The sequence below is a fragment of the Idiotropiscis lumnitzeri genome, chromosome 8, assembly GCF_059441095.1.
Source record: "Idiotropiscis lumnitzeri isolate Australia: NSW breed Sydney's pygmy pipehorse chromosome 8, RoL_Ilum_1.0, whole genome shotgun sequence".
Lineage (NCBI taxonomy): Eukaryota > Metazoa > Chordata > Actinopteri > Syngnathiformes > Syngnathidae > Idiotropiscis > Idiotropiscis lumnitzeri.
This window is the reverse complement of record NC_142398.1, coordinates 1,321,900-1,334,434: the sequence shown is the minus strand read 5'-3', so window position 1 is coordinate 1,334,434 and position 12,535 is coordinate 1,321,900. Positions and strand designations below refer to the sequence as shown.

The following is a 12,535-nucleotide window of genomic DNA, read 5'->3' as shown; positions in this document are numbered from 1 at the left end:
GAGCGCCGTGCTAGTGCTAGCGTCGGGAGGGATGTAAACAGCTGTGACAATCACGACCGTTAGCTCCCTCGGGAGAAAATAAGGCCGGCATTTAACGGACATGAACTCGATGTCGGGGGAAGAGTGCTTCTCGACGATCGTGCTATCGCCGCACCAGTTCTCATGCACGTAAACACAGAGCCCCCCGCCCCTTCTCTTACCGGTGTCCCTCGTCCGATCCGCGCGATGTAGCGAGCGCCCGGCCAGCTGGATGCTAGCGTCGGGGACGTCTGCGTGCAGCCAGGATTCCGTGACGACGATCACACTGCTGTCTCGCACATAGCGGTTTCCCAGGATTTGTAATCCCAGGTCGTCGATTTTGTGGACCACGGATCTGGCGTTGGTGAGGTACAGACTCGGCAGTGGTTGCCTATGGGGCTGCCGTCGCAGCCGTTGCAAGACACCGGACCTGGAGCCCCGCTTCTGCTTCCTCTCTCTGCGTCGCCTGCGCCGCATCCCGGTCCCGTTGACAAGCCACGGTGAGCCGGGCAACCTCGCCAGTTCGTCCGGAATTTTGCGATCATAGCAAAAATCCTCTGTGATGGTTATTTCGCATCGATATCCAATATCATTGCAGTATTTTTTATAATTGCAGTACTTTTACTATTACAGTACTTTTATCATTGCAGTATTTTTCTATCGTTGCAGTACTTTTTCTATTACAGTACTTTTACCATTGCAGTATATTTTATAATTGCAGTACTTTTTACCATTACAGTACTTTTATCATTGCAGTATTTTCTGTCATTGCAGTACTTTTCTATCATTTCAGTACTCTTACCATTACAGTACTTTTATCATTGCAATATTTTTATCATTGCAGTATTTTCAATCATTCAGTAGTTTTTATCATTACAGAGTTTTCCCCTCTGTATTATGGACAGGCATTAGGAGTGTTTCCTTACACTTAGATACGTTTATACTGTGTATATTTGCATGCTTTTTATGAATGTCTGCTGCTAATGTTATACATTAATGGCTACATTTCACCGCCGACTCTGTGTGATCTATATCTTTGCTGCTGTAACACCTCAAATTTCCCCATTGTGGGACTAATAAAGGACATCTTTATCTTTTATAGACAGTATTCAGATTAAGTTTCTCGTGGCACAAATATCAGCCCATAGACGTATTCTAAAAATGACGTCAGTGTATAACATGTGTCACAAATGCACCATGTGCGTGTCAGACGTTTTACTATTACCACATATATACACTTCATGCTTTGTTTTCAGTGGGATTAAATTAAAATAAAATAGCCACACGATTATGCTTCACAATTTTGCAGACACAATAACGAGGAGGATTGGTCTGATCCAAACGCGCCTTCCCCGTCCCTTCAAGCCCCAAAGCTCACAGTGCACATTTGGAATTAATAGTTCCCTCATATTACTATATCGCTTTTATATTGGCGTTTGTGCGTGTTCTTTTCCTGCTAGCAATGCATTGTGGTCTTTTTTAACCTATTGGGTGAACATCAGTGCGCACTTCTTTCCCCTGTGCATTGTGGGTAATTTTAAGTGCACTACATTTATGTCTCATCTCATGTCTCTTTAGTGTCACGTTCCTCGCTCCTCAAAACATTGTACGCGACCGGGAAGTTGTTCTCACGTTGCCTTATAAAAGCTTCAGAAATGTTTTAAACGCAACATCGAGGAGCTTCCACGAAGCTCGAGGGATGTCTGCTAATACTATACTATATTGTCGATGAGGGGTTAGGCGATAATTGCACATTCCGACAAAGCCCGTGTCTTAACAATTCGAACACGCTTATAAAATGGCATAACCCCTGAGTAGTACACGTTTTAGAGAATAGCGTACACCTTCGGACACAGCCTGGATCTTTGGTGGGAGGAGCTAACATGTAAACAGAAGGGTAACGATGAAAGAAGTATCACTTTACAATTAAAGAAATGAGACATAACCAGTCGCTCCTTCCAGGCTATCGTCAAGTCTTGTGTTAAGGTGTTCGCTTCTATACTGCATAGGAACATCTTCCAAAATGAGATTTAAAGTAGGATTGGTTTTACGATGTTTGTTTCTAATTTTTACGTTCCTTGTATTAGCGGTGTTGTGGTCTTCATTAGCCAGATTGATCGCTGGGAATCACTTAGGAGCACGGGTGAGTAAATGAATTGACACTGACATCCCTTCAACTGTAACTACAGTATACTGAAGTATAGGTCGAAACCTTCAAAGTGCATCTTGAGAGAGCTTTTACATTTAGGTGTAGTGTGTTGACTTGTCTCGATAGATGGGACTGATATATTTACCTCTTAAAAACACTAAAGCTTAAAGTAGAGGGCTTCAAATCAATTATAATTTGTTATGCGTCATAGTTATTTAACCGTGTTTTTTTAATTATTTTTTTTTCTTTATTGCAAACAAAATACAACAATTAGACAAATGTAAAAGTCATTATAGTAAATCGAACAATTGGACAAGAAAACAATCAAGAATATAGTGGAAAAGAATAATATAACTATTAAGTAAAAATACAGATAGATTAACGGAGAAATAGAAACAAATAATTATAAATAAATAAATAAATAAAGAATAAATAAAGTTATTAGGGAACAACTTGCTTGGGGCAGAAAAAATAGGACTATATAAACACCTTCAAGTTTTTGCAGATCTCTATCGTTTTATGAGCCTTTTGTTTAAAAGAATATTTGATGGAATGGATGTACTGTTGAAAATCGTTGTAAAAAACAATAAAGCATGGTTTCTTTCCACGAAATTTACAGGAGTGAATATGGTATTTTACCATTATAATCAAAAGATTTATCAAATAGTTTACATCTCTTTTGTCCATGTTATCTTCAAAGAAACCAAACAATACATTTTTCCAAGCAATTCTTATATCACTTTCAATATTATTATGTATAAAATCACATAATTTCTGCCATAACAAATGAACATAAGGGCAATACCAAAATATATGAATAACAGATTCAGGGCACTTGTTACAAAAACTACAGTCCGTGTTAATACCGATCTTAAATAGTTTGTTTATATACATTTTGGATGGGTAGAATTTATGTATCAATTTAAAAGATATTTCTTTAATTTTGTTTGTGATTAGATATTTGCTTGATTGGAGCCAGACTTTTTTCCACGGTATATTCCAGTGTGGAATAACAGGGTAATGTTGTAACGTCTTTCTGGAGCATGTTCCTTATAATAATAATAATAATAATAATTTGTCCTTTATTAGTCCCAGACATGGGGAAATTCGAGATTCGAACCCAGGCCTCCTGGGGAGACTGGGTCCTGAACGCGGCGCCTTAGACCACTCGGCCATCCTGGCAGCCATAATAATATTCCCTTTATTAGTCCCACAATGGGGAAATTCGAGATTCGAACCCAGGCCTCCTGGGGAGACTGGGCCCTGAACGCGGCGCCTTAGACCACTCGGCCATCTCCGTTAATCTATCTGTATGAGCCTATTATTATTAATGGAGCCGCTAAGTAAACACACCTTCCCCGCGGTTATGGTAGTTGGGGAGAGATAATCGGTTTTGTAATAATCCAAACGCTTCTGACCTTTGAAAAGCATGCAAACACCAGTGGGGATGGCTCCAAAGACTTTGGCAAAATCACCAGGTGTCACAGGTATACGATATTTCCCAAGAAATTCCTCATATGTAAACAGAAGTCTTTCATTATTAAACAGCTGATCGACCCAGATGATTTTGTTTTGGAACCAGTACTCCAGAAAGAGTGACTTATGTTTATAAAGAATGTCCTTGTTATTCCAGATCAAATACTTATGCGGTGAAAAATTGTGTTTGTAGACAAGTGACCAAGAAAGAAATGCCTGGCGGTGAAAAGCTGACAACTTAACAGGGATTTTATCAATGTTATAATTGCTGACAAGAAATAAATCAACACCACCCAGCTTTGATAACATATGGAGAGGAATAAGATTCCATATTGAGTCGGGGTTTTGATACATTTGCTTGATCCAATTGATCTTAAAAATATTATTCAGTGTAAGAAAATCCAAAAAGTTAAGGCCACCAGTTTCATAAGAATTCATAACGACAGTCTTTTTTAGATGATGATGTCTGTTTTTCCAAATAAAGTTATATAGTATTCTGTCAATGTCTTTAAGGATCTCCTTATTAACATGTAATGCCATAGCCGCATATATAAGACGAGAGAGTCCTTCTGCCTTGGCAAGCAAGATCCTACCTCTCAACGACAGATCACGAAGAAGCCATTGGTTTAATTTGTTATGGGTACTTTTAATAATTGGAGAGAAATTTGTAGCGCATCTCATTTTTTGATCTTTCGTTATCAAGATACCTAAATATCTCACTTCATTTCTTATGGGAATGTTATACAGCTCAGAATTATCACAGTTTTTAATAGCAATAAGTTCACATTTTTTAATGTTCAGGCATAAACCGGAGGCCCTTGAGAATTCCCGGATTGTTTTGATAGCAATAGGAATTTGGTTTTCATTTTTCAAAAAAAGTGTTGAATCGTCTGCTAGTTGTGTCAGTATTAATTCTTTGCCGAGGAGAGAAATGCCTTCAACAGCACTACTTTGGATATGATAAGCCATCATTTGTGCCACGATTAAAAACAGATATGGGGAGGCAGGACAGCCCTGCCGTATACCTCTAGAGATTTTAAATCGAGGGGACGTGCCACCTGATAGTTTAATGGAGCTATTACTGTTTTCATAGAGAGTTTTCATGGCTGAGCAAAAATAATTACCAAAGCCAAATTTAATTAATGAATGAATTATGAACTGATGTTCAACTGTATCGAAGGCTTTATAAAAGTCAAGAAATAAAATAAAGCCATTAAGGTCCAAAATATCAGAGTAATCTAGTATGTCCATAACTAGTCTTATGTTGTTTGTTATGTGTCGTTTGGGCATAAATCCTGACTGAGTCTCATCAATAAGAAAGTTCAAAGTTCTTTTCAGTCTTCTGGCAAATATCAGATCAAAGATTTTGTAATCGTTATTAAGCAACGAAATCGGACGCCAATTATCAATCAGAGTATTATCTTTGTTTGGTTTGGGAATTAATGTCGTTAATCCTTGAGTCATTGTTATAGGAAGTGTTCCTCTTTTTAGACTTTCTACATAAACTTCAAAAAGGAATGGAGTCAGCTCAGATTCAAAGGATTTGTACAGTTCTGAAACTAATCCATCACTACCTGGAGATTTGTTATTCTTTAGGAGAGTAATAGCTTCTTTTACTTCTTCTGGTGTAATAGGTTTATCACAAAGGTCCATATCAGCTTCCGTAATTGTTTTAACAATTAAAGGATTCAGAAGGGCCTCGGTTGACGCCTGACAAAATTTAGAACTGTATAAATTTGTATAAAAACGGCAGCAGTATTTTGCTATAAGATTGTGATCCTCTGTAAGTGTTCCATCAACATTTAATTTACTAATTTTATTAATATTGGCATGACTTTTTTCTAAATTAAAAAAGTAATGCGAGTTCTGTTCCCCTTCCTCCAGCCATCTTGTTCTGGACCTAATAAATGCTCCTTTAGCTTTTTGAACGTAAAGTTCATCTAATTTCGTTTGCAGAGTAGATAGTTCCACTTTTTCTGCCGCTGTTAAATTATCAAAGGGTAAGCAGGTGATACTTGATATCACATTCGATTCTTCACCCCTTCTGGATTTAGCCAACTCACTACTAAATTTCCTGAAAAACTTATCAAGTTCAAATTTCAAAAGTTCCCAGTTAGTGCAGAATTGTTTTTCATTTATAGCTTTAGACATGAAGTGAGAAATGAATTTTTTTACCTCCTTTTTAACAATATCATCTGTGAGTAATGAGCTATTAAGTTTCCAATATGCCGAGCATGCATTACCAAGTTGAGATGTCGACAAGTTAATCTTATTGTATATTGCCTTATGATCTGTGAGAGGGGTAGGATGTATGCCCACCTCAATATTGTTTTTATTAACACTCTTTGATATTAGCCAAAAGTCAATTCTTGATTGGCTCGATCTTGTTTTATTACTCCATGTAAATGTTTTGTTCATGGGATATTTTACTCTCCATATATCATCAAGGTCAAATTTATCCATAAAGGAAATTAAGTTAGAGTTTGTCCTATTAGACGAGCTAGGCGGCCATTTATCCATGTTATTATCTAATATAACATTAAAATCACCCCCTATAAGTAACACAGCATTAGGAAATTTAGTTAACCAGTTAATCAATAAATCATCAATTGACCTAATAAGATTATCATTTTCCGTCTTTTTATTATAACCATATATATTACTTATTATGTATACTTGATCATTAACTTGGATAGCTTGGCAAACCCAGTGACCAGCTGGATCATATTCAGTGAGCAAAAATTCCCCGTTAAATCTGTTCTTTAAGGTAGCAACTCCAGCAGAATGTTCAGTGCCATGAGCAAGCCACATACTATTGCCCCATTGTGATTTCCAGAATTTTTTATCATTTGTGACTGAGTGAGTTTCTTGTAAATAGACCAGGTCTGTTTTGAATTGTTTGGCAAAAAGAAACAAGGCTTTGCGTTTTGTCGAATTTCGTAAACCCCTAGCATTTAGAGAAAGAAAAGAAAGATTCAATAACATTAAACAAACAGTTGAAAACAATTAGAGCTAAAGATAAGCCTTTAAGTAAACCTGAAGATAGATTAAGTATATTGTTGAGATCAGCACTTGTAAACATGTCATAAAGACCAGGTATTAATAGCTACATATTAAATAAATATAGCGTTGCTATAAACACTAAGTATGTAACCGTTTAATAATACCAAAAGAACAGTCCCTTTTTTTTTTTTTTTTAAATGATCCCTGAGTTAGAAGAGTATTTCAAGAAAATAAGAATGGTTAGGAGCATGGTTTCAACTCAAACCTGATCCCAAAAAGATTGAGAAAAAAGAGAAAAGTACTGCAATACACCCGAGAGAGTCCAGGTCTCTTCTTTTGAGGAAACAATGACCTAACACTTCTATATGCGAATTTCTGAGCCATTGATGTATCCTTTTCCACCCACAAAGTAGGCCATCTTGCCCTCTTCTCGAGCCTTTTTAATTCTGGGCCACAGACGTTGTCTATTATTGCAGTCCTCCTTTGTCAGGTCCTCAGTGAAGCGCAGTCCCTTTGCCCGAAGAAATGCATTGTTCTTTGCCGCTTTCCAGAGTTCCTCTTTGATCCGACGAGAGATGAACCTGATGATGATATTGCGAGGCTTTGCATTGTCTTGAAATTTTCTTCCTGCTCGATGAGTCACATCAACAACATCGGGAAACTTCTCTTTTTCAGCTGGTAGTACGTGTTGGCAAACAGCGATAACCTCTGCGCGTACATCTTCCTTCTCTGCTTCTGGTAGTCCGTGTAGCCTCAAGTTCCAACGTCGCCCGTAGCTATCCAAGTCAACAACACGCGTCATGTATGTCAAGACAGCCTCCTCATTTTTGTCAAGACGTTTTTCAACGAGGGTTATTTTTCCATTCATCTCTTTTATTTCTGAGCGAACAGTGTCCACCATTTTTTCAATAGCATCACATCTTGAGTTAATTTCTGAGCGAACAGTATCCACCATTTTTTCAATAGCATCACATCTTGAGTTAATCAAGTTGGCCAAAGTGCGGACAGCATCGTCGGAAGAATGAGCACTTTCTTGAGCGAGGGTGTAGGACAAAATAGGTCTCTTGGCAAGCGGAGGCTTACTTGGAGTAACAGGCAGCAGCGGAAAGTCATCATTCGTCAAATGTACAGCGTCGTCCATCACGTTGCTAAAGACGTGGTCGCTGGCACTAGCAGAGGCCTGTTCTCCACATTCCCCGCTTTTTTCACCTCTTCTCCCCGACTTTGGCATCCTCAGCGGTTCAACAACTCAAATCGGGTTCAATTGACGTCGGGCTGGCCCTATTGTATACCCTAGTTTTACCCGGGAATGTCTCACAAATCCACTTTATGCTGAGAGCTCGACATTCACCGTCTCTTCAAGCCGCCATCTTGAGCTAGTCAAAACGTTATTTAACCGTGTGGATGTTTGCTAACACCCTGACGTGACGTCGGTGTCCCATATGAGACGCGTTATAGATAATCAAAAAAAGAGGTGCTGTTTTTGCGGGTCAGGGCAAAAACTCATCAAACTTTGGACACACATTAGAACTGGCAAAAACATTTAGATTGTTGGAATTTTTTACTTTAAATGTACCAAAAGTTTACCAAAGTGTTCGAATTAGTTATCTGACTCCAATTAAATTAACCAAACACGACCTACATTCATCCCACAATTGCGCGCGCTCGTTTTGAGAGCGAAATGACCAGAAAGCCGGCGATTTCACACGGGAGTGGATTTATTCCTAACAGGAGATCTAATACAAATCTGTGGCCCGGGTCCCTACCATTACAGCTCTGCGCGTCCCTGTACCCAACAGAGGACGACTCTTAATCCAAGGCACCTCCAGCAGCATTTGGTTCGCAGACCCGAGGCAGCCGGCATGTGCGTAGGTGTGGAGGTGCTCGGAGAGGTGGGGGCCAGGCTGGGGCGAGGCCATTTAAAGATTTGAAGATGAACAGAAGTATTTTAAAAAGAACTCTAATGTGCACTGGGAGCCAGTGAGGAGAGGCTAAGATTGGATGTAGGTTTTATTAATTTTAAACATTTCTTTCATTTCAAACTTGATAAAAATTGTTTTTAATCTGATATACTTAATTGAAAAAAAAATGCTTTTTTCAAAGTGCCGGAATCCCAACGTGCCAGTACCCCAACATTGCCAGGGCTTCGAATGCCCTTTATAAGGTCTTGTTATTTTTATTATTATTTTTCCGGTCCTTTGATTGCATTTTTGACACGCTAAACATGCACAAAAACTCACCAAACTTTGCACTCTCATCGGGCCTGGTGAAAAATTCTATATTTTTTAAGTCGGCATAAACAATGCAAACAAAATGCCTCTGTAGCGCTACATACAATGGGAAAATAAAAACCAATCGCGGTACGTTTGACCGAGGCCGATGGAAATTGGCAGGCACGTCTAATACCCCGAGATGTACAAAAAAAGTCCTTGACAGCCAGTCTGAAATGAACAAGAATTGGATTATGAATTTTTGAATGTCCAATTTTGGCCCGGCCCATTTTTGCACATTTCCAGGGGTCATACTTTTTCATCCTGATCCTAGAGGATTTATCCGATTGACTTAAAACTTTGGCTGCACCCAAAGACCTGGGACAAGCACTGGGACAACAAATTTGACGGGGATGGGGCTTCAAAATTTGCGTTTAATGTTTATGTCGCTACAATGGACAAACTGCTTAAGAAGTCCCCAGCACATGCTTCTAAAAATCCAAAATGTCACACGGATGTAAATGTCAGGGAATTGGGCAATATGGTCCAGCTGCAGCAACAAATGGGCGTTCCCGATTTTTAACAGGAATGCCCCCTTCTGACAACGGGAACGCCCCCTCACACCAAGAGCCAGGTCTGGTGTTGCCTGTTCTCTATGGAGTTAGAGTTATGCCACAATTACGTAAGCGTAATGTCAAGTACCTCAAACACAAGGTGTAATGTTCTACTTTCTGTTATTCAAGAAGCCACGCAGGAACAGTAATGCTGCAAGTTGGTGTCTCTATTTTCTAACTGCTATCATTACAGGAGGGTCTTCTGCATTCTAACACGCTATTCTTATTGTTTTAGGAGTAGTTAAAAAATATTTTTTTCAAATATATTTGATTTGCTCAACGTTATTGTCCCTTTGTGCTTCTGTCAACGATTTTCTTTGTTTTATATTTTCAACATTTTTTTTAATAAAAAAAAATCACCCCACTGAGTTGCGCATTTGCGTCTTCATCATTAGATGTCGCGATGGTAGTCGTTTTGCAATAGCGCCGCGACGTTCTATTCTTTTTTTTTCATCCCGCTTATGAGTTACGATTGGACCGTAAGCAGCCAATAAGAATCAGCCCTAGTGCCCGACTCCTGATTGGTTATGAATTGTGGCAAAATTGTCAAGCCTGCATCGCAAGCGTGAATCAGGGTTTGGCACGCATAGAGGGGAGAGAAGCCGTAAGCGTGATACCTATTTTGTGCGTAAACTCTGAGGGTCTTTAACACGCGAAACACATTTTTATACTCACGTTTTCGGACGCGGTATTACATTATGTTTATGTAATTGTGGCATAAATATAATGCTATAGAATACAGATAGATTATATCACCAAGGCCCTCTGCGGGACACTGTCTCGTGTTTGGGAACACCCCGGTTCTAATTGGATCCTTCTCATTGGTCGACTAAACGCTGACAGGAACGCCCAGTTCTTGTGTCCTAACAGAAACACGCCGACTGCAGCCGGACCCTTCTCGAATTGGAGGCGAGACGTGGACCCAGATGCAGAAATAAACAAGTATGGATTGGCGGTCAATACAGAATGTTTATTTTGGAATTCTGGTGTAATGCAGGCGGAGTGGAGACCCAACAGGGCGGCAAGTGGGTCACGGGTGTGGGGCTCGAGTAGTGAGGCAGGCAGACCAGCACTGAAGACAAAGTATCTGTGATCAAGCAAAAGAAAATGTAAAATAACTCAAGTAGGTTTAAGTTAGTCAAAGGTACTATAGCTATAGCATCTTAAATAGTCACAGTGATTAGGGAGATGAGACAACAAATATGCAAAGTGTCAAAGCAAATGCACGCGCACGCACACGCACACACACACACACGCTCCTACACACACCCGCACACCCCCACACACACGCACACACACACACACTTCAGGGTGCTGAGAAAGCACACTTGACAGTAAAGAGTTGTGACCGGCAGACATCTATATGTTAATATTGTGTTATAAATATAGCGCCACCTAGTGGTGACTAAAAATGTTTGTTTTTTTACATTTTAACATACTGCATGGAGCCTGTTGAACTAATCCAACTGAATATATGTCAGAACAGCCTCATGACGTTGATCTTGCGCTATGCCCATTTTTTTTTCCTAACTATATTTTTTATTGATTTCGATTTTAACCCAGAACAAATTTCACTTTACTGAGTGGATTACAAACATACAAAACAAAAAGAGGTAAAATTAAAATAATAATACACAATAATAATAATAATAACAACAGGTACAAAATAAATAAAAAGAATAAAAAGAAAATAAAAGTCACACTTCACAGCTTCAATCATGAATAGTTGTTTAAAGTAATCCATAAACGGTGTCCATATGTCTTCAAACACTTATGCTTTACCTTTAATCAAATAGGTTAATTTTTCCAGTGTAAGACACATTGCCATTTCTTTAAACCAGGATTGTATGGAGGACACCTCAATCTCCCGCCAAGACAATTCAACCATCCTGTCCTGCAGGAGTGCAAAGTTAATCGAAGTCTTGTATTTGGTGTGAGTAGAAAAATCCGCCGGATATATACCAAAAACAGGGTACCCAAATTCTCGTGATTTTACTTATAACATAAACAATAGTTTTCCATAAAGACAACAACTTTGGGACATTCCACAATGGATTCAAGTTCCCGCCGTCAAAAATTTTACACATGTATCTGGAATGCCAGGGGACCGTTTATTGAGTTTCTCAGGGGTTATGTTGGTCCTCATTCGCCATTTATGTTGGAGCAGTTTCATATGTGTATTTATAGTCTGTGACTGCGCCCTCCGACAAGCTGCTGCCCACTAGGCCTGCACGATATGCGGTTTTAACATCGCGATTGTGATGTGCGCATGCGCAATAGTCACATCGTAGGACGTGTAATGTTTTTTTTATCTTTTTTTTTTTTTTTAGAACACTGAAACTTTTGGTTTCTTCCTTAAAAGTAGCACGCTGCACTATGCGCTACATTGTAGTCTACACAGACCGTCTTGCTCACCTCCACGCTAATTAGTTAACGCCCCCCGGCAGGAGTAACGCAAATGTTCCACTGCTGTGCGGCAGCGACTTATCTGGGCATAGGCGGACGTGACGCGGGAGCTGACTCGCCAACGTGCCGGTCATGCGGTTATTTTGTTTTATTTTTGTATTTAGCGAATCAAAATATGCAAATAGATCAGCCAGGGGTAAAAACAAACATGGAGACAAAGAAATATATTTGAAAAATACGTGTTAAGCGTGACGCCATTAGCAAGCGCGCAGCCTCCAAAGGAAACCCGTCCACATCTAGCAACCCGTCCCTATCTGCCGACAACGGCAGCAGAAGCGGCAAAATATGGAGTTTTTTTGGCCATAAAAAGGAATATACAACACACAAAAAAACCTCTGCCGACAGTGCCTCGCCATTGTTGCTGCAACACGAGGTATTACAACAAACCTGTCCGACTCGCTATTACGAGTTCCATATAACCAGTTTAGACTCATTAGTATGACCCGATGTAAAACCATCTACTCAAAAAACAATGACAACGCCTTTATTGTAACACCTTATGATAAGAAGTCCAAACAGCATCGACAAATCACGAATGTAATAACTTTTTACGGGGCGAAAGTGAAACCAATCAACGCCGTCGCGAAAGAGAGGTTTAA

At 39.5% G+C, this 12,535-nt stretch overlaps 1 protein-coding gene across 3 annotated transcripts in view; it reads left to right on the top strand.

The window, feature by feature from the left end:
* The first annotated feature begins 1,599 nt into the window (after nt 1-1,599).
* galnt7 (UDP-N-acetyl-alpha-D-galactosamine: polypeptide N-acetylgalactosaminyltransferase 7) overlaps nt 1,600-12,535 on the top strand; it is a 252,559-nt gene continuing 241,623 nt past the window's right edge. The window contains exon 1 of one of the 3 annotated variants that reach the window (XM_088301673.1): nt 1,600-2,161. In XM_088301673.1, coding sequence (XP_088157799.1) covers nt 2,042-2,161 — 120 coding nt within the window. In that variant the 5' untranslated portion in view covers nt 1,600-2,041. The remainder of the gene's footprint in view (nt 2,162-12,535) is intronic. The other 2 variants (XM_088301669.1, XM_088301681.1) reach the window with 2 other exon arrangements.